The following is a 23,037-nucleotide window of genomic DNA, read 5'->3' as shown; positions in this document are numbered from 1 at the left end:
TAATAATGATCAGTAGGATATGTTAGTTGCCTCTCCGCTATGTTTGGGAAAAGTGAAAAATGTCCACAACTGGACACTTCCTCATAGAGAGAAATTTGGGTTGTCATGTGCCCTCCTCCTGCTTGAACACTGCAGTTTCCAAGAAGATAAAATCACGGCAACTCTCCCACCCTCTGCACAATAAACACGCTGTATTCACTCAAAAATGACAAAAAAACGAATCTGATCTGACCTTTTTGTTACATTTCATTTCCTCCCCAGTGTGTTGGGCTCTTACCTGGTGCAGTTTTGTAAGACACTGTTCTGGTGGGCAGGGGTGGTGCGCTCTTCGTCACAGGGCTCGGTGCCATCTGCAGGCCTTGCCGCTGCCTCTTCAGCTCCTCTTCTCGCTCCTGGGCAGCTCTGATCTCTTCTTCTATCATTGATAAAGTCCGCTGCTTCCTTGATCGCAACTTGAAAGGGCCCACGGTCACTTCAGGTTCCTGCGTGGCAAGGATGGAGGCAGTGCTCCTCAGCTCAGCTGCCTCTGAATACTTGCTGAAGTAACTGACTTCGTGCCTGTTCTCCTCCACAAGGAATGGCTGGCTGGCAGAGTACACAGGCGACTGCTGCAAACTCTTCCCTTCCCTGAGTCCTGAGTCGTCTTCTTTTGAAGTCTTTGGTATGGTGTCCCTTTTTTCTTGAACAGGTGAAGACACCTGGGGTGGCTTAAACATTGGGTTCTGCTGCTCCTTAGGGGCTGGAGATAGCCTGGTGGCGGCCGGCTGCTCTTTGGCAGAGATATCCTGCTCTGCTGGGATCTTCTCTTCCTTGCCATTTGTTTTATCTGCCTGTTCGGCTATGGCTTGTTGGATGGCATTCTGAACAAGCAGACCAGCATGGTACTCCAGCTGGTTGTCAATCAGCATAGAGTCTGCCAAGGCGGAGGACAGTGAGTCACAGCCTGGGTCACTGAATGATTTGGACATGCCTTCAACCCTGCATTCTGCTGGAGTATCGGTCTGTGGGGTCTGTGGCAGGGAGAAATCTGCCAACGAGCTTTCTTGCAGGGCACTCATAGTTTCATTAGAGGCACCACTGTCACTGATGTTATCCATGCTGAAGTCATTGGAAAGGGTCTCCAAGACAGTGGTATCCTGAGATCTTACAGACAAATCATCCAAACCAGAGTCAAGCTCCTCAGGAGGGGAGGAGGCGCTGGTTGACTTTGGGAGCTGGTCTAGCACACCCTGTACATCGTCCTTCACCACTGTGAAGACTGCTCTTGCACTCATGAATTCTCCATCCTCTGACCACAGTTTTGAGGTCTGTCCAGTTCTGGAGCTGTCACTACCTGGTAACTCTCTTACTGGGTCAGCGCTGTTGTTCTGAGCATTTGTATCATCCTCTGAAGAACAGGAGACTTTCTGTGCTTTGACAACAGTGATGTCATTACCCTCATGCTGTCCTGTTTGTCCATACATTGAAACAGGTCTTGTAATGGTGGACAGAGGCCTGTCTGCATTTGAAGGATTGAGGCTTTTATAGAATGGTTTGACGGAGAACATTTTGGGTGTTCCTGACCGCCTTGGTGGGACCTGACCCTGAGATGGACCTGAATGCTCCATCAGTTGGAACTGCTTCCTGGCAGCTGAGAAATCAATTTGCTCTGTGACAATATCCTCTTTCTTGATATTCACTGGCTCGGGTGGTACAAAGGAGCAGCTGACCTGTTTGGGGGATGCTGGTGTTGCACTTTGCTGCTGCAGTCTCTCCTTGCGCTCCTTGTACTTCTTGTGGGATTCCAGATGCTCTTCATCCAGTTGTTCCTCCAGGGTCTTCTCCTGCGGAGGGTTCCACCATTTGGCGGCAATGTTAGGGTTTTTCTTGACAGCCTGGCTTTTAATGAGTTCCCGTCTTTCCTTTTCAAGTTCCATCATTTCCTCTGATGGTCTCACTTTGCGGACCCTGTATTTTTCCTTCTCATCCTCATCTTCAAAGAGCTTAGCGGGCTTTTTGTCCTCATGGAAAGCTCGTAATTCAAACTTAGCCTCCTTCTTAAGGGTTGTAAGAGTTGTTTCTCCATCCTTAGAAGATCTTCTAGAACTGTTCGAAGAAGTGGGGCTTCCTGGCATCTTCAGACTTTCCCCAGTGTCTTCTTTCAGCGCACTCAAAGAATGGCCATTAGAGTTCAGGTTCTCCCCTGCTGTACTAGCTTCCTGTGGTTTAACAACCAAGGGTGCCTGCTTGTCACCTACATTTTCTTCCCTCGCATTGGGTACTGAATCATTGGAGACATTAATGGATGCTCCTGAGCCATCCATAATGGTGACTGCACTTAGCTCAGGAGAGGATGTTCCATTAAAGGTATTATCTGCAGAAGAATCACAGCAGTTTGCCTCCAGCACTTCATCTAGATATCTGATCTCTTTAGCAACTTCACTGTCCAGAGATTCATGCCTGTCCTTAAGTCCATTGTGGCTGGCAGCAGAAGAAAAGAAGTGGGTTGGATTGTCTACAGGATGTGTTGAAGCCACTGTGGTGATGCTTTTATGTTCAGAAACTGGAACTTCAATTTCCATTTTTTCTTCCTTTGTAGCAAGCGCAGAAGCTGGCTCCAAGAAATTGGCACAGTTTTGGTCTCTATTTTTTTTTAACCTGATGTCATCCTCAGGGATTCTGGAAGATTTCTGAAATAAAACAGAACAAAACTTTGATGAAGTCCTGAAGAGAAACATTTTATTTTCTGCAGATTAAACACCATCTGGAAAACGAATCGTAGCGCTTTCTAAACTCGAGATTAAAAGAGTGCTTCACAAAATTAGAAGGCAAGGCAAATAATTAGTATTTACAAAAAACAGAAAGTTAACTCACTATAAACTGGACAGCGCACTAAAACAACAACAAACTTTCATTTGAGTATCTCCCAACTGATGATCACCCTCATTTTGTCATTATTCCAGGCCTGTGTCCTGGTCTGTCACTAAAAACGAAGTTTGGATTTTCAAGTTACTAATGACTTAATAGTTTAGGTTCTTGAAAGGCTTGCATGTGCAACACACAGCACCTATCAACATGGTATTTTAAAAATGTCTTCCACACTTAAGGAAAATCTCAGAATCCCTCCACAGCTGATAAGCATTACTGCCTCCGTTCTGCAGAAACAGATGCTAACGTGCAGAAAGAGCAGACAACTCATCCCACGTTAGGAAAAGGATGAGACACCACAAGGGGATGTTCATTTCTTAGAGGATCAATCTCAGTCATCAAACACAGGGTAGAATTACACAGTGCTGGAAAAAACATGGGGTCTTTCTCTGGCCCACACAGAAACCTACATGCAACTGGACCTGGGAGGCAGGAAGCATTCACGACTCCCACAGCCCAGCAAACACCACAGGAGGCACAAGAGGGACCAGAGTCATGGTCCTTTCCCTTCCACTCTCTGATCTGCAGCACAGACACACTGGACTCATATTTCCCCATGATGAAGGGTGTTTAAAGGGACACGATGTCTTCTGGTAAGGGCAGATTTTACCCATCATCAGCGTACTTAAACTTCCTGTGAATAATGCCTGAGGGAATTCTGATTAGCGGGTAACATGTCAGTGAGTTCCTCGGTGATTCCTTACTGCTGAAGGGCAGACAAAGGAAATGCCAAAAGGAAAGAAGAATAACGTTGGTAATATTACTAACACCATTTTTCTAGGATAACTTGGTAATCTGCTCAGAACACAGTACAATCTCAAAGCAACCAAACACGGCATGCGTATTCGCGTCATCAAACACTTTAACACAAAAACTTGCATTCTGTGGTCTCTGGCTGGTTTTTCACGTAACCTTTTATATAGCATTACTGGTGAAGCACAGATTTGGGAAGCAAACAGCACTGATCAAATCCTCCAAACACGGAGGCTCCCCAGAATGATCACTCTTGTACACTGGCCACAGCTGTCCTTTCCACCACTCATCATGCACTCTTAGTACACAATGCAGCAGAAAATGACCAGCTAGGAGCACAAGGCTATTAGCAGCCACCTGAACAATCACATTACCTCTGGGTTTATATAGGCAGTAAAATGCATTTGACGCACCTTGAAGAACTTGAGCCAGGCAGAAGAGCTCTCCTTCCAAAAGCATTTTGAAAGAGTTTCCTGTCTAATCATGCAATTGTACAGAGCTGAAGATAATGTTACCTTCAACCATTAGATATTTTCTTCTTAATCATACTTAAATGCTACAAAACACCTTTATGAACAGGCAAACAAACAACTTTCTTGTGCCTGCACATCTTACTTGATATATCCAGCTGGTTCTACTTTCACTGCACCTTCTGTTGAACCTACAGATTCTCAAGCTTAAGTTTCTATCAGTGCTCTTCTTAAAGCTTATTGCATTTTTCACAACTTACATATCTAACTGCGGTCACCTTTGTCTTCAGCCCGAGTAAAGATATATTCAAGCAAGCAGATATTCTGCAAACAAATGCAGAATAATCAGTAAGAATGAAACTTTGTTTAGACCTGAAAATACAAGAATTACTCATGATTTGTCTGCAGATCTCCTAGAGTCATACACAACAGGTGCTCAGAACAGGCCTAGAACTGCAATTTCTGTCAGAGTTTTGGGTTCAAGTGTCCCCTGTCTGACTTGCTGACTCCAAACAGAGGATGCTGCGACCTGGAGCAGTCTGAGCGGAGGGACTTAAGCTGTGCAGGGCTGCTGGCCCTTCACACCAGTGATGACCATGCTGTCATGCTTCTGCTAACATCTGGAGCTAGCAGTACACCTGCAGTTGCCCTTGAGACCTCATAAGTAACACATGCCTACTGCCATCACTGCACCAATATATACAGACCCTTTCAGATCAGGTCGTGTTTGGGAATTCAGGTTGCCTTTAGGGAACTGAACCAAAGGTGAAGTACTTCATTAGTTGATTTCTTATTGAGTAATAGCTCATCCCCTCATCATAGCTGAAATCTGTAGTTCACAATTAAGGCACATAGATGCAGTGGCCTAATCAGGGCACAGAATTATGACAGCATGTAATTCTGAGAGTGCATATGTCAGTGCAATTAGTATGGCACATGTAATTATCTAGTAAGCAAGACAATCATGCAGTAAAACCTACGAGAAAACACTGGTCCTTATGGGAAGAGGTCTTTCTTTGCCAGAGATTAGTAACTGTTAGTAGGGAAGGGCTCTCTGCAGGGGAGTAAACCAAAGAATGGAGGAGGGAAAAAATAATTATATTTATAATGATTCCTGGTTTTCCCCTCAACACATTCTTATACAATCTCAGGACTCTTTCAGGACAACAAGGAGGGAATGCTCCAGACATCGCTGTAAGAAGCAGAAGTCAATCCACTGATGAATTATATGAAGAAGAAGCTGGGAAGACTGTACGGATGGACGCGGACCAAGTTGTCAGGAGAACCAGCTAGGAATGGTCTGGAAGAATAGTACCCATCAGGATGAGGACATAGTGGTGGGAAGAGACTGGGAAACTACAGCCCCATCTGGGCTGCTTGGCAGGAGGAACAGAGCTTGCCAGGGGCTGTACGCACCAGCACCTTCATACACATTGCCCACTGAGAATAGCTGTCTCAAAACTATTAATAGAAGTCTGTAAACGGAGGAGGGCCAACATTCAACCCTTGCTGCAACCAGCAACACTGCCTTAACAGTGATTCCTGTATAGTGCATTTTTCAGAAATTACTGTTACATTTACATCCTCTGAATATGCATTCATTTCTCTGTTTAAGTCAAGATGCAAGTGTAATTGTTGCCATTTGTACAATGCTGCTGCACTTCAGTAAACTGCAGTTATTAGCAGCTTGGAGAATTATTAGCATACTTCCTTCTTGGCTGAATTCTTCATCTACAAAAGTGTAAGTGTTTGAGCATTCAGATTTTTTAGTAGGAAAAAATGGTGGGTGTTCTAGCTGCAAGACCCAGCCAATCTACTGCCAGTGCCTTCCTTTGTTTGATCCAACAGAAAATGCATGTGACACCAAGTGGGAGGCAGTCCTTTGTGGTCACATCCACATTCTTCCCAAGCAACATCATGGCAAAAAAAAAAAAAAAAAAAAAAAAAAAAAGAAATAAAAAACAAGACAAGGAAAAGATTAAATATTAAAAACTACTACGAGATAAAAAAATCTAAAATACAATCTCCTCATTGTGGGCTACTACACATCACTACATCTGAGTTTCACAATGATGTTTCATACTGCTCATCTCCTGGCATCAGTGGCATTGAGGGTGTCCTATTTCTTCAGGTTTTCTCTTCCTTTGGAGAAGTCCTGTAGTGACCCTGCTTCTCCTCCCACCGCCAGATCACTGTGCTACTGCTTTGTTCAGCCCTCTATCCTCAGTCTGTGAATCTTAACACTTGGGCTTACCACATCTCTAGGAGTTTTAGCACAGAAACAGAACTTAGAAACACATTTGAGTATGGTTGACTTGGTAATCCACACCTCCCTGCTGATGTGAATTGTATCCTACTGTTTTGGCCTGGCTTTCCGAAATCTCTGTGCAAAGCAGAAGGAACCAAATGATGGATATGCTAGGGGGCTGACTGGCAAACTTCAAGAAAGAGGCTGTTTTCATTCAGCTTCTTGTTTTGAAGAACCGGACACCATCTGCACCACAGATGAACCCAGTCCCAAGCATTGCAAAGATACAGATGATGTCCGCAGCTCAGCACTTCTAGATAGCCACCACACCCACTGATAAACCTCCCAGCCTTGACAGGGATTGCTCTGCTCCCCCTTGAAACAGCAAGTATTTTGCCAAAGAAATGGAAGACTGGTATGACATGCATGCGAAAATTCTTAATGGGGAAAAAAGGGAAAAGCAAAATTATATTAGCTCCACCCCGGTAGCAGAGTCAAGATGCTGCCCCTCTCCAGCTCTCGAAACACGGCAATCCCTCTCGCTGCTGCCAGCATGGGACTGCTCCCCCTGGCAGTCTTTGCAGACACCATACTATAGAAAAAGGCCAAACACTTAAGGAGATGAAGCTGATGATGGGGACTCAAGGAGAGGAATGGGATCGCCACTCATGCTCCCTAAATGAATTGAATCTTTTCATTAGAACCAACACATACAAACAAAAAGCATTGTCTTGTCACTCTTGCAGGAAATATTCCATTTTCAAAGTGATACTTTTATACTTACTCCTCAAAGTTTTGAAAACACCGTGGAAAAAGTTATCCCAAGTAAATTACCGTTTTTCACTCAGTGAAGCTGCATAGAGTTCATATTTCAGAAAAAAAAAATCCTCAAATCCTGTTGCCAAATTTTGCTGAATTCAGGACTTGTCAGACATACGCTGGCACTACCTTGAATAGTTTGATTCATAACTCTGCTTGCGCACAAAAGCAAAACCTGGCCTGTTCCTCTCTCAGAGCAGTACATGGTGTCCTCAATACATGGACGCAAACCATTCTTGATGACTAAAATTCATTAGAGTTGAGTGTCAAAAACGATGTTCTTTGTGAGCAGCTGGCTTCGCTCTTCAGCAACTTGACTGAGGTAGCCAGAGAGTACAATGGGCAAATTTTCTTCATGAAAAGCTGGTTCATCTCTTTCAAAGCACTTCAGAAATCACAGCGCACAGTCTACAATCAATGCAACTTCACACTAATTTCCCCTAAAAAGCAGTGGGGGTTTCTTTTGGAATACAGAGAGTAATAAGGGATGCGAAGATACAGCATCCAAACAAGAAGTTGCTACTCAGAGAGCTTGCTGTGTGACATTTTGTGAGTGCTTTTCCATATGTTATTTTTCTTGACTACTTTAGAGGAGCTGTGGTTGCTTTTGTTCAGAAAGCACGTGAAACTCTTTGCAATATTCTCTTTCATTCCAGCTGAGCCACAGACTGCAGCTTCCTCATGTGATGCACAATAGGGCTCTTTTATCAAATTGAAGTCCAATTTTCTTTTCCTGGTGTAATAAATTAAGGGTGGAAGAAAGTGTCTCAGAAAAGGAAGAAATATATGAATCCTTTAATGATGAGCATATGAGGCATAGTAGGATATTTCAGTGACGAGTACATAATGAATTATACTGTGTTTTTCCAAATACATCATTAGAGCTTCAATATTTTCTGTGTTCTCAATGAAAAAAAATGCTAAAGTGAACCATCTTTGGAATAACACTGCTTCTCACTAACTCCATGGTATGTAAATCAGAGGCAGTCTTCCCCTGGTCAGATTCTTTAAGCCAGTTATTTTCTACCAATCGTTCCCCAAAAATACAGATCCGGCTCCTCTGTGAAGAATCTGCAATCCATCCGACTGGATTTCAGTTACTGCTACTGGGTCAAGAAAAACAGATACCTTCCCTTTTGAAATTAAATGCTTATGCAGCTGTTGATAAGAAAAGCAACAACAGCAACAACAAAAAACCCACATACGCACACACACAAAAACCCAACAACCAAATTATTGGTTAATTACCAAGGCAAATTATTTTTTTGTTAAATATTTTCATTCCTGCAAAAATTGTAATTGCGTGAAACATCTACAAGGACAGCGTGATTTACATGGAAATTAACACTTAGGGACAGAAGGCTGTCAGCTGCTGAATTAGCAGAAAACACCTCTGATAAAAAAAAATGTCAGAGAAGTCATTCAAGTGTGATGGTTATACAGCCTCTGTTGCTACAGTGTGTGGGACTGGTTCACCTCGCTATGATGCACCTCTGCTCAGCTGTAAGGCAACCAAGACGCAAATCTGAAATTACAGGAAGCTGTGATTAAACTTTCATTCAGAAACAACAGCATCATGGTGCTGCCACGCTCCACCACCCCCGCTTTCTAGCAGCATCCAGAAAGAAGAATGCCCTGACGAGTCGGAGGACAGTGCTTCATATGCTGGGAAGATGGGGAGCAGCCTCCATCGCAACGTGGGGATGTGCAGCAGTGTGCTGGCAGAAATGCAGAGCAACGCATCCAACCAGCACACAAGGGGCATTACACTACCCTAAAATCATCCACTACAGGTTCTACTCTCTAAGGAACAGAAGGAGAATTTCTTTTTCACAGCTGAAGGTCACGCACTGATTAGGTCTTTTCCAAGAGCTGTTACACTTCCACCCACTGCCAGTGGGTCAGAGCCTGCAACTCAGGGCTCTGCTGCCAGAAGGACTCCTTACTGCCCAGCCGTGCATTTGGTAAGGGAAAGAAGAAAAAGCTCCATTCAGTAAGGACAGGAAAGTCTTCAGTCTAACAGAGCACCAAGTATAAATATTGAACTAAGCAGAATACGGCTCCGAATGCATGCACGAAAAACCATCGTTTCACAGAATTCCACAGATGAAATCTTTCTAACACTAAGCAAGAATGGAACAATTGCTTTGGTAAAGCATGACCTAGTCCCAGCGGGGAGTGGAAAAGACGCTAAACTAAGCCTTGCTTTTAATACTCTCCAGCCTATGCAGATAATGTCAGCGCTAGGAAAGGGTGACCTTTACGGTCACTTGAACCAAAGAACAATGAGACAAGGGGATTTCCCAAATTCCTTGGTCTTTTCATCGGGGGGTGCGGGGTTCCTGTTCCATCTCAAGAATGGAGCTACCACCATCCTCTGTCAGTGTGAAATCCAGAGGAAAATACTGGTATATTAATCATTTTGGTACATGAGAAAGAGAGCTCCTCAGGAAGGAATTCGGGTTAGGCAGAGGCAGGAGGAAGGCAGCAAATGGAGACAAAAGGCCACACAGTTCACTCGTTCCCCAAGCAGATCTGATGCTGCTGGGAAAACTGTTTTATTACACTGCAGAACAGAGATAAACCTGCTGTATGCTCACAAGGAGGCTTTCAGAGATGTATTAGTATTAAATTAAATTATTAAATTCTGATGACACAGATTCTTTCGCTGTCTGACACTGCTCTTCAAATCTTTCATAAATGGCCTAAACTGCATTTTCTGAACAAAGATACATGATCTCTCTATGCTGGAGTGCTTTCATGCTTTCAAGGGCAGCAGGGTAGGAACTGAGTGCCTCAACTGAAGCAAGCATCTACGCACTATCACAAACAAAGCCGAGGTTAGCGCTTTCTTCTACTTCTTTGCTTCCTGAACACTGGCTGCTGGAGCTCACAATTCCTTTAACTACTTCCTAAAGCCTAATTAATACTTGCTGCACTTCTAAGGGGCAGGACTACTCAAGATTGGAGCTTAACAGTTATGGGTCATGACGCAGTGGGTGTTCAGGGAACAAATTAGGTTCAGAAATGTGGGCAAAGAAGGCTAAACATTTGTTTCTCTTTGGGAGATGAAAAAAGTTAAGAATTATCACTGGTGCTTTGACTCTATAGTAGGACTTGCTACATGTGTACTCGTCCATTAGGTTAAGACCCATCACAGCAAAATCTGCTTAAGTAAAGAAATGCCTAGGTAACTGCATTGTGCAGTGAATCTCGTGAACTTACATCATCTGCCTGGAACACAAACAGTGGGACAATGTTTATTTCACTGCAGATGATGAGCATATGAAGGGTTAGGGTATCAGAGCTGGACCAGCCAACAGGCTTGAGCGGCCCATGGATTGTCTTCTCCCCAGTTTCTCAAGGAAATGGGGTTACTTTAAGCCCCTTTAACTCTCAGCAAAGATTCATCAGTACATACAGTGGCTTAGCATGGTCCAAATTTATATTTAGCTCATTCCAAAGTCCACTATAGGCTGTTACCTCCAGACTCTGCCAAAAGCAGGTCACTGATATGCTACCAAAGGAAGATTGAGAGAACATTAAAAGTGGAAAACTAATCTAGTCCTAGCTCAAAAATCATTTGAATTATGTAAGTGGAGAGACAGAAGGTATGAGGGTGATCAAAGGATTTGATTGGAGTCTCTGCCAATAGCTGTGCTGTGCACAGAGTGGGAACAAAGCCACTTCTGGTGAGTCTGGCATACCACCTCCCCTCAGCCACACTCTGACGTCCCAACACACTCCACAGCATGCCAGGAAACCACCACGCAAACATGCTTTCACTCAACGGAACCACAAAATTGCAGGGGTTGGAAGGGATCTCTAGAGATCATCAAGTCCAAACCCCTGCTAAAGCAGGTTTCCTACAGTAGGTCACACAGGTAGGTGTCCAGGTGGGTCTTGAATATCTCCATAGAAGCAGACTCTATAACCTCTCTGGGCAGCCTGCGTCAGTGCTCCAACTCCAGTCTCTTTTACCAGAAACATCACATGGTGACAACAGTATTTGGGCTACAAGCTACAGATTTTATACAAGAGCCAAAACCTTGTCACTGGTGGAACACAATTCATAGGACTCTTTCTTTATGGGTATACATACAGTGTAATTCTCTGGATGACACATGTACAAGAATACCTATTCAAAAGCGAACACTCATAAAACAAAATTGCTATTGGTAAATATGAATTCAAGGTAGCCAAGAGGACCAGGGGAGTCTAACACAGCATTTCCGCCAGCACCTAGTAATAGTGAACAGCAGAAGAGGACAGACTCTACAGATTCTAGAGAACAGTTTTACTACTAAGAGGCCAACTGTCTACAATTTCTAAGGAGGAGGATGTTAGTAATCTCTCCACATGCCATTGCTGTCCCTGTGTGAGCCTGGCACTGCGAGCATTTGGCAACTTCATCTGAGCTTTACTCACATCACAAGCCCAGCACTACGGCCATCTCACTGTCTCTTGCAGGAGAATATTTCAATGAAAGTGAGACTTGGACTAGATACTTTTTCAAATTCCTTACTTGGGAAAAAGGCAGCTGACAAACACCAGGGAATAAGACATTCCCTTTCAGCACCTACTACGTCCCATCCCTCTGCCCCTGCTCTCCTCTCCTCTTCCAACCAAAGGCTCATTATTTTTTCTGCTCCTGTCAAAAAACCACTGATTAAATGATCATCTACACATCTGGACTACATTAGGATATTATTTGATTAAAACATTCATTACTAGCTCTTTCAGCAATTGGAGAATTAAGATAATGGTGGGGAAAAATGGTGCTAAACGAACCAAATACTCCAGCTCAAACTGCTGTTTGAGGAGGCTCCAGCCCCTCGGTGTGGGTTTTCTTCTTCCTTAATCACAGAAAAAATAAACAAATATTGCTTAATTCATTTAATGTTCCAAGGTCATGCAGTCTGGGGAGCTGTTATAGAAAGGGTTGCTTTCACTGTACTTCTCAGAGAATTTGCTATCTGATAGGAAAAGCACCCTTCTCCCTTTTCTGGGAGCCAAAGACCGTGCTCTCCAGGGGCAGGCGCAGCTAAGTGTCACAGTGTGCACCAAGTGCCATAGAAACCAGGAATGCTGCTGCTGCTCTACGTGGCTGCTTGCAGCACCAGGCTTTATTCCTTCAGTGCTGAAAAATGGAACAATGAGGATGAACACATAAACCTACCAGCTGAAGTTTATTTTGCAGTGGCGAGGATGATAACACACTTGACCAGTGAGCAACATACCTCCAGAACAATCAAAGGATTCAGCCAAAAATATTTTGCTAGTATTGACTGAAGGATGCAGGTACTGCAGGCGCAGATGGTATTCCTGGTTATCACATGCACTGGATGTATACACAACAGTATTTTTCATCTCCGGAACCAATACTCTTCTGCACCAAGCATAAATAGAAAGTCGCAAACTTCTGGAAGCTCCTCCTGGTGTTGCGCTGAGCACCCCAGCCACAGAGTGATGAATTCCATCCACAGCGACTGCAGGAAAAGTGACTAATTATTTTAAGCGTCCCTCCCTCACTGAAATGATAAGGTGCAGTGGACATAAGTCACAGGTCAGAAATCTTAGCTTACCCTTTCTCTCTCTCTTTCTGTGTTCCTGCAAACACTGAAGCAAAACCAAAAAATGCCGTTTTCCACAGGAGCGGTCACTATTTTTGGCTTGTTAGGTCAAATTCCTTCTCCTGCGTGCTACAGGGCTGTGACGTGAGGGGCTGAGGGAGGGCTGGTTCCAGAAAACGAGGCAGCCCACACCCCCAGCCCATTTACACAAAGAGCCTGTTTTAAGAGGAAAACACCCGTTCCAGTAACTGGGAAAGTGCAGACTTCACAAGCTCTATACAGTAATTAGCAGCAGTTTTTACCTGCTAGGAAATAGGGAAGGATTGACTTTGCCCTTTCCGCAGCAGAAGCTGAAGTATGAACCAAAATGCTTAGGGCACCCTGGGTAACCTCCTGCTTCAGGAGACGCAGAGCAGGGCATGGTCTTTGCGCCTGCAGGAAATGTGCCTGCCACAGGAGAAATAACTGCAGATAAAACACTATAAAACAATTATAAGGGAGGGAGACTGGGAAAAAGGCACAGTGTTTCCTACAACCCCACACTTGCTCACTGCTGCTGCCTGTGGTCTTTGACATTTGAGTACCCCAGGATTAGGTTTCCTGGGGGCTCAGCAGTTAAACCTAGAAGTGTGAGCTAACTTCAGGTTTAAATGGATTGAATTTAGGGTGACTTTACACATGTTGCTACAGATGATGCAGCTTCAGGGTTGGAATGGAACACTTTACTGATCCACATCTGGTGAACTAAGTACAATATATTAATTTGTTTTCCTGCTGCTTCTGTTCTTCAGCCTCTCCCTTTCCTGCTTTGTTTTAAGGAGGAATCTAAATGTGTTCAAAATTGGGCAGGTCTGAAGAAACTTGCTGGCACATCCCACATGCTTCAGTGCAGTCTGGCGTCTGAAGAACACTTTGGGCAGCTAGGGTTTTGGAGCTGGGGGAGCCACTGCAGCTGATGATAGATGGTCCATGAAACTGTAGATGTGGCTGGATGTATGCACAGCTGCTGACCACGTCTGACCAAGGGCATCAGCAGAGGGAAATAACAGGCATCCCTTACCAGCAACAACCAAACCCGACAGCACTGCTACAGGTGGTAGCTCACTTCTCATCTGATGCACAGCCATGCTAAATGAGGCAAGTCTCCACAGCCTTACAGGGGGTAGGCAAGAAGCTTCTTGTCACCTGTTGAATACATCTAATGCAACTGAATGGAAGTCAGGTTCTCACAGAAAGAAAGGCCCATTTTCACTCCACACGCCTGTCCCAAAATAGAGGTTAGAGTGGCTTTGCTTGAGCCTAAACTGACAGGAAATACCGTGTACTTTCATATGGACCATTCATATGGTCCACTTCAAATATTTTCCTTGGTGGCAGTAAAACGCCTGAAAAGAAACTTTAAATGGCTTGAATGATCAGAATTTGAATAAAAATAACAGACGTCTATCTCAGAGTAGTTCAAGAACACTTTAAAAGTTATTCCTCCTCACTTTTTGATGTTCAAGAAGACTTGGCATGTGTACTTTTTAAGCTATAGCATTGCTATGAGCACGAAACTCCTGGGTCTTCCACATAAGGAGGAGAGGGAATGGCCTCAAGTTGAGCCAGGGGAGGTTCAGGCTGGGTATTAGGAAAAATTTCTTCTCAGGAAGAGTGGTGAGGTATTGGTACAGGCTACCCAAGGAGGTGGTTGAGTCACTGTTCCTGAAAGCGCGGGAGAAACATCTGGATATGGCACTGAGGGATACGGTTCAGTGGGTATGGTGGGGATCGGTTGGTGGCTGGACAGGATGATCATAAAGGTCTTTTCCAGCCCTAATGACTCTATGATTCTATGATAACCGTACCAAAAGGCAGCAAGTGTAGGGAGACTGAAATACAGTGAAGATTGTATGAACACCGCAGACTCAAGCAGCACATATTGTTTTCTGGAGATATCAAGATTACAAATGACAGAGCGGAGCTGGCCTCAGTATTTGCAAAAACAAGATCATGGTGTGACCTCAGCCTCACACTGCATCACCATCTGGCTTCAAACAACAATCTATACCTGCCCCACAAAGCATGTTGTGTATTGCTTTTTTTGGTAGGGTCAGTTTCTTTTCCAGTGACACCTCTCTGCTCAGGACACTGAGAAGCGACTGTGTTTATGAAAGTACTTCTCACTCATTAGCATAGAGATTCAAAATAATTAAGTATGGAATATGTATTAAACTATCTAACAATGAAGACAACCTACGAATTACTGTACTATTAATAAAAAATAATTTCAAAGTGATTTACCTGTTTCAGGCCTCTAAATCTTCCAAATTTGCAGCATACATATATTAAAGCTCTATCTGGATCTCCGCATATGAAAAGCTAGTGTGAGGTGAGCAGCTCATTATTTTCATCTGTGGGCCTGAGGATGCTCAAGTCTGAAGCCAAACCTGTCTTTCACAATGGCAAGCTGTACCTGGTTTTAGTGCTGAATTAAACTTTTCAATGAGAAAGGCTAAAAGAACCCAGACTCCACCTGGCTGCAAGACTGCCTCACTCCATACCAGAAGCCACTTGTACAGGCAGATAAAATGCATAAGCAAGAGTTTGACCAACCAGCTCAGTCTATAACTCAGCAAGACATCTTCAGTTCAAAGCAGCTCTCACTGGCAGACATTCAAGATATGTGACAGGACATGGTATATAGGGCACAATACATGCTGCAAATGTTCCTGGGAGCCAGACATCTCAGGTTATAGATGCTGGTTGCAATTTCTGGTTATGATGCAACAGTGGAAGAAAACACAAATACCAGAAGTGTTCCCTCACCTCAATCTGTAACGATGGTCTCTTCACAACACCCATCTTATTAGACAAAGGGTTATCTCCTCTGTAGCACTGCAAACTTTCCTGCGCATGAAGGAACGTCTTAAGAGACCAGCGTCACCGTTTCAACTCATTATCTTCAAGCTGTATTATTTCCAGATATCTGCTTGAGCCAAATTTTACTGTAAAATGGAAAGTGCCCCACAGAGCTGGCTATGCGAAGTAGAAGTGGTGCCTGAGCACGAGACTGTTAATGACTGATAAGCATTTAAAGGATCTCCCTCTCCTTTTTAATACTTTCTCTATAACACTACCTTACCAAGCTGTCTGAGAAATAAATATGGGTGTGAAGGTCAGACGATGCCATGTACAAGAAATCCGGCATAAAATGACAGCCATAAGGAATACAGTCAGACCTCTTCAGTTTAATGTCAGCCCTGTCACTGATTGATTCTGTGTCTTTTCACTTAATTTCTCCATCCTTCAGCATTTTCACCATGTTAAAAGGGAATAACACTGCAGTCCTCCCTCCCCTGCCTTCCTGCCACCCCACTGTGATGCTGGCCATGGGTCCTGTTCATCAGCTGATTTTCAGTTTTCAGCAGGGAAACCAACATATCTGCATCCACGGAAGTCGATTTGACAAAAGTCTGTCTCGCCTTTTATAATAAATATAAAAACGCTTTTGAAAAATAAATAGTTTTCTTGGATATTTCCTAATGTTCCAGCAGCTATTTAATAACCGGCAATTACAAAGAATTTAATCTGGTGAGCAATCTTAATTGTTCTTCCTTCTCCAGATGCGGAAATCACGCGCTTTAAGCCCAAAGGCCACTTCTATTTATTTCATGAGAACAAATTGGCTCTGTCAGTTTAATTTCCCCTGGTGCTGTAACCAGACCTACTGTTCTTATGAAGACAACCAGAATCAGGCAGAAATAGAACCAGTTTCTGTGGATAGGCTGCAAGGACATCCCAAAACTCTCCAACACAGACCCCTTCATGGACACCCAAACCTCAGAAAAAAACAGCAGGAGAATAGCTACTCAGAGTTAACTGTCAAAAAATAGCCACCAAAATACATTTCCACAAGGAAATATCACATCAAAGCTTGACGTGGGAGCACACAGCCCTTGTTTTTTACCTTGTTTTATGTGCTTTGCATCTTATGGGTGACTCAAGGTGGGGAGCATGTACTCATACTCACAAGTACGTGTGTTCATGGTGGACAGATGGGCTGCATAATACAAGGACTTGCACATCAGAAACCTTCAGCTATGGGGAGAACCATGAGTTTGTGCTCAGCTCAACCCACAGAATACTGGAGGCCCTTCTTGATGCTGTTTGGCTTGAATGTGTGCATCTTTCGTATTTCCTATGCTGAACAGGTAAAACTTCTTAAAAGACACATTCATACTTGACTGCCCTAAAAACTAGGGCTCAGGGGCATTATCAATTCAGACAGAAAGTAGCATGTGCCACGCTTACTACTCCCAGCACAGAAAATGTAAAGTAACTTGTCAAAATTACAAGGGCTGGAGTCACAAATGCCAATCAGCTGACAGTACAAGGTGTCATGGAAAGATGATGTCTGGAAAAACAAGTTAGAAAGGTCATACAGCATGCCACTACTGAAGCTGTGTTTCTCATATACTTACAGTAAATGTTTGTTGTTCATCTCTGTGTCTACTTCTCAAGCAAAAAAAAAAAGAAAAAAGAATTAAGAGAAAAAGAAATAACAAATCACTTAATATTTGTTGCAAGCTATGTATGAAGGGAAAGACTTTCCCTGTCTCAGCACCCCTGATCAGAGAGGTAAGCGAGCAGTTGAGTTTCTGGTTTGTGGTAAAGGTGAGGTAATTCAAGCTGGCATGACCCAAGGTCCCAGTAGAAGAGCAGGAAGCCACTTTGCACCGCTTAAGCCCTTTTCAGCTGCTTCGTGCTCCCCACTGCCAAGTGGATACCCAAGGGGTCACAGGGCAGCTCTGTGCCTGTAGCCCCATGGGAACTGTGCTGTGCAGGCTCCTGTCCCTGAAAAGCTTGAAAAAGCTTCCCTGTGACTGATTTTAAATATTGTTAGCACTTGATCCACCGCCTTACATGATGAAGCCATTCCTCAAGCTAACGGAAAGGAAAAGGTGGGAAGAAAAAATAAAAGAAAAAGAAAAGAAGTTAAAAACAAGCCACTTATTGTGGTAGCAAGGAATGCATGCACAGTTTGTTTTGATTTGTTTAGATAAGGTGGCTGGAAACAAAGATGCTTGGGAATTCTGAAAAAGCCAACAGAAAAATGTTTGTTTTAAAACAGAACAGAACGTTTAGGTAACTCCCAGCCCTGCCAATCAGTTATGCATGTTGATTTCTGTTCATTCAAACTAAATCTGAGCATTTAAGCTTGGTGTTACATATTCTGCACAGACAAAGCACAGAAGATATCTCAGGGTTACAGGAGCTAGTATTTCTTCAGCGGGGTCAAAACTTTCTTCATGCACTTTCCCTGAAAAACACCTGCATTTCACTGAGGAGTGAACGTGAAGGCTATTCCTGGTCTAAAAGACTGGTTTATGTCCACTTCACTACAACCTTTCACAAATCCACAAACTTGCAATTCTGTGAAAGGTGTGGGATAAACAGACAGAAGTAAAATGTCTACTATTCGTAGCTTAAATCGTAAGCATACCTCCAACACACACAAAGGATGCTGCCATACAGAAAGACTCCAGACCAACAAACCAAGGTGGGTGCTCTGCTGCTTATCAAATGGGCAAAGGCATATCAGGAAATAGTAAGGAATCTTCAGAAACACAAACATGCAGTCCTTAGCTGCACTGTATTTTCTAGTATTTAAAGGCAACTACTGACTTTTCCAACAGGGCCCAACCTGTAAGTTTCCGTCAAGGCACTGGCTTCTTTTCCTACCTATTATAAATTTCTTATGATGATGCCCGCTATAAAACCAAGCTTCTCCAAATTGATGGCAGTGTGCAAAGAGGTATAAACATGGTTCCAGAATGACATCTTACACACAGTGTTAAAACTTACTTAACTCTTCAAGTAATTAATCAGTGCAAATTTCTCTCTAGGCAGGTGAAGCTGTGGCAGAAGATGAATTCTGGGCGTACAGGATCCCCCTGAAGTTGCACTGCCTTCTGAGATAAGATTCAGCTATCAAAGCAAACAGGAAAAAACAGGAATGGGCTTGCCAACAGCAAATGCGCTGAAAAAGCACTATGGTCCACTATAAGCATACTCCTCCTGATGCAATAATATTTTCTTATTAAAAAAATGCTGGCTTAGAAATATCTCAGCTGCCTTTCACACTTGGGAGACTCACATGAAGAATGCTGAAGGAACATTTCCATTTTGGGGCACACAGATACAAGAAATTCCCAGGCAACATGTTCTAAGACCAGTCAGGAAAATATACACCTAAAATTCATACAATCATAAGGAAAGGCAATATGTTCTGAAAGTCGAGATATGCACCTATGGTTGTACACATACTTCATTGTGAAGTGTACCTGAGACTACTGAAGTCACGTCCATTTTTAAAGGAAAAATCAATTGAAGTCAAAGATGTATAATACCAAAACCTTGTTACAGAGAGGGTTTTGAAGATAAAGATACTAAATGGTTAATTCATTAAATATGTTGGAGAGCTTTCGTTTTATCATGTAAGTGCATTACAACATGATTTTTGATGATTATTTGTTCTCCAATGTTATTCTCTTACACATCTGTTTCTGCTCATTTAAAGACTGATGGTGAAAAACTCTTATGTAAATCTCTACTCCTGTGAAATTAAGAGAGCTCATAGGACAACTTCTATGAGTAATATCCTATCGGACTGTTCTGCCATATTTGTCGGTTTCCTTTCACTAGAGATTCAATCCAGATAGCAAAAACGAGGCCCTAGACACATTACAAAGTATTAGGTATTGACAGACCTCAGGTCATACCATACAGATCTCATGCTTTTGGCTGAACCAGTTTATTAACTTGAGGCTTATCTGGGGAAAACCTGTTCATCTACTTCTCCCTCCTCCCACTAGTTTTTTAACAGTTTTGGTATTCCCTTGCTGTAAGACTTGACTACATCATTTTGACAAAATACATGGCAGTAGTTGTGAACACCTTGAACACTCATTGTGAATGCACAATATTCATTTTGAAGCTCTCTGAAATTCGAGGGTTGTGTGCCAGAGACATTATATCATGGAGAAATGGTTCCACTGAATTCAGACTGGGAATGCTCCCTCTTCAATGCCTTTTACATTTCAACTAAATACCTTTTCATTGGAAATCAGGGGATTCTGGCCTTACAGAGACAGACGAGTTTCTTTAAAATGATCCACCAGAATGCCTCATAATCACAGTTAGCCAGATCTAGCAAATGCAGTTGCAGCAGTTGACATGCCTAGGGGCAAAAAGTGAGAAGAAACACGGTGGTTTTCTCAGTTGCCAAAACTCACTCTCCAGGTGCTCTGCCATGTCTACATGGGGCATGACTGCTGGGTGCACTGCTGTAGGCCAAAGGGCCACAAAGATGATCAGAGGGCTGGAGCACCTCCCCTACGAAGACAGGCTGAGGGAGCTGGGCTTGTTCAGCCTGGAGATGACAAGGCTGCGGGGTGACCTCATTGCAGCCTTCCAGCACCTGAAGGGAATCTACAAACAGGAGGGCAGTCAACTCTTTACAAGGGTAGATAATGGCAGGACAAGGGGAAATGGTTTTAAGTTGAAGGAGGGAAGATTTAGGTTGGATATCAGGGGGAATTTCTGTACTGAGAGAGTGGTGAGGTGCTGGAACAGGCTGCCCAGAGAGGTTGTGGATGCCAAGTCCCTCGAGGTGTTCAAGGCCAGGCTGGATAAGGCCCTGGGCAGCCTGGTCTAGTATTAGATGTGGAGGTTGGCAGCCCTGCCTGTGGCAGGAAGGTTGGAGCTTGATGATCCTTGAGGTTCCTTCCAACCCAAGCCATTCTATGATTCTATGATCTTCAAGCCATACATATTCACTAAGACATTCACCACTGACAGAAGTCTTGCCAACTGTGCAAGAGACCCCGAGACACGATACTAGACCTCTCACCATTTCTGCCATGTTTCTCTTGGGCAGTTGTGAGCACTGCAGTGGCTCCGTGGGAGGGCTGCTTCTAATAGAGAAATGGAAGCTGCAGAGCTAGGAATGATGACCACACACATCAACACGTGTCCACAATTTCTCTTTTCTGGGTTTTTCCACAGTTTTCTCTTCCTTTTACTGGTCTTGGTTTTCCCTTGAGCTTTCTCTTCAGTGTCGTTTGTCACTGTTCCCTCTCCAACTTCCTCCATCTACCATCTGCTTGCATCTCGGTGTAAGAGTTGGTGATGAGTCCACCAGGCCATGCTCTTCCATGCAGCATCATGTAATGGAACATGTACTGTGGTTTGAACTGGCTCATCCCACTTCTAAATAAGCTGACTTCTGCTGAGGTTCTGTTTATGGACTGCACTCAGAATGTGACACTGAAGCACAGCTCATAAACTGCCAGCAGTCCTCCTGGTTTGAATTTCGAACAGTTCAGCTGCAGTCTGGGGTAATGTGTTGGTCTCTAAGCTGATATGCTATCTCACACTTTATGCAAACATCAACACTGAGACATTTGTTATTAATTCCCTCCTCATGTTACAATAGAGACAGCAAACAATAAAATCAACCCATAATGATTTCTTGGGCTCAACCCAGCTGCTTAGCAAATTAAGGCTCTAACAAGGCTGCTGGGCTCTGGAAAGCAATTGCAAACATTGCACTAGGTGGTGTGTCCCACCCGCAGCTGCTTGCTGGGCTGCGGGAAGCTCTCCCAGCTTTGGCACACCCGGCAGTCACAGAGATCGTATCTCCAGGTCTCACCTCTTCCTCCTCCTGGCATTTTGTATAGCTAGGGGAAACTGGAGGGGGAACAGTCCTCTGGTGGTAATTGCTGCGGGGCCAGAGGGTGACTGAAGCCAAGCATCATCTCATGCAGCTATGCATGTGCCCATATAGGTGATTCCAATGGCAACCTGTAGGTCTGCAGAAAGCTGCCCAGCTCTTTCCAACCCGTATTCCTATGTGCATAATGAATCACAGAGGCAGCATGGGATGCCATTGCAATGGTGTGTATTAAGGACATAACCAGGAAAAAGTAGGTGCAACGAGAAACCCATACAGTCCATACGTATCTCCCCTTCTGTTGCAGGGATGATGGTCAGAACAACACCTTGCATTTCTCCAGTTTCCCCATAAAGAGACCTCAAACCACACAGCAGCTACTTCAGCGCTGCACAACATTTTCAGAAATTACCTCAATTTTACAAAATTATCTCAATCAAGCTTCTTTAAAACGCCTGTCTTCCTTGAAAGACCACTCAACCACTCATGCACCTAACTAATGCTGTGGATGTTCAGCTCCTGATTAAGGAGCTGCTTAAGGCAGCTACCAAGCAGAAACAATGTAAAGCTGCCTTCAGGATGCCAAAAAGGCTCTGAGATGTGTCCACTTTGCTCTACCCAGGAGCTGCTAGTGAACAGCTCTGGGCCAGCACCTCTTCTCCCTGCAGGCAGGAAATCTCTTCTTGTAATTAAGTAAACAGGGCCAAAATGTTACTTGGAATTTTAACATGGGGCAAGGAAGAGAGGAAGCGCAAACAAGCAGCAAAAACAGGTAGGGTGGGCTGGATTACTGTCCAGTGAATAGAGCACCATCAAGGGACACGTGGCCATCAGAGAGGGAAACCACGCCTGTGTTCACAGGTTTTCGCTCTTGCATCAAACTCAGGCAAAATTCGCTCATTTTGAAGCCTTCCACCTACATGAACACAACAAAACACTGGGAAGGATGACTATCAGTAAAATGCCGTGAGGTGTTCAGGAGAAATTTCTCATGCTAGTGCTGTATTTTGGAGCAACATTACAGAGGTTTCAAAAAAAAAAAAAAAAAAAAAAAAAAAAAAAAGAAAAGCACAGTGGCAGCGCAGTCTATAGATATTCTGCTCAGATTTTGTTTTTTTTCTGTTATTGTTCTTGCCTAGAGGTCTTTATCCTACTGGAAAGAGAAAACCTCTACATCCCTCACTAAACATTTTAATGAATGTTTTAAAGATTCTATTCACAGTGTATGTGCAGTCAGAAGCTTTTCTGGCTGATTGGCACGTTCTGTCCAGCAGAGGAAAGCTAAATGCTCATGTATGAGCCCCTGCTAGGGCAGTGCACTGGTCCCTCTTCTCTCACCAGGTGAGCAGATAGCCATGCGAAAGGCATTGGCTAACCCTGGTGGACATTGTGCCCAACTGCAGATCAAGAATTAAATTCACTTTATTTCTCATTCCCTCTATTTTGATTGACTGGTGAGTAAATGGGGCTTTAGACTGCAGGAAGGGGTTGATGCCAAGATTTCAGATGCCTTATTAACAGCTACCATGAAAGCACTGGAGTTGCAATCAC

The 23,037-nt window shown here is 43.7% G+C and overlaps 1 protein-coding gene across 8 annotated transcripts in view; it reads right to left on the bottom strand.

Annotated features, from left to right (window-relative positions):
* The window catches only part of LOC110389395 (A-kinase anchor protein 2-like), a 258,560-nt gene that overhangs the window by 16,344 nt on the left and 219,179 nt on the right, over positions 1-23,037 (bottom strand). For all 8 annotated transcript variants that reach the window (XM_021379718.1, XM_021379721.1, XM_021379719.1 and 5 more), the window contains one exon: positions 278-2,669. In XM_021379718.1, coding sequence (XP_021235393.1) covers positions 278-2,669 — 2,392 coding nt within the window. The remainder of the gene's footprint in view (positions 1-277; positions 2,670-23,037) is intronic.

This window comes from Numida meleagris, chromosome Z (assembly GCF_002078875.1).
Source record: "Numida meleagris isolate 19003 breed g44 Domestic line chromosome Z, NumMel1.0, whole genome shotgun sequence".
Taxonomy (NCBI): Eukaryota; Metazoa; Chordata; class Aves; order Galliformes; family Numididae; genus Numida; species Numida meleagris.
Note: the sequence above shows the minus strand (reverse complement) of the source record. Positions and strands in the feature narration are given on the sequence as shown.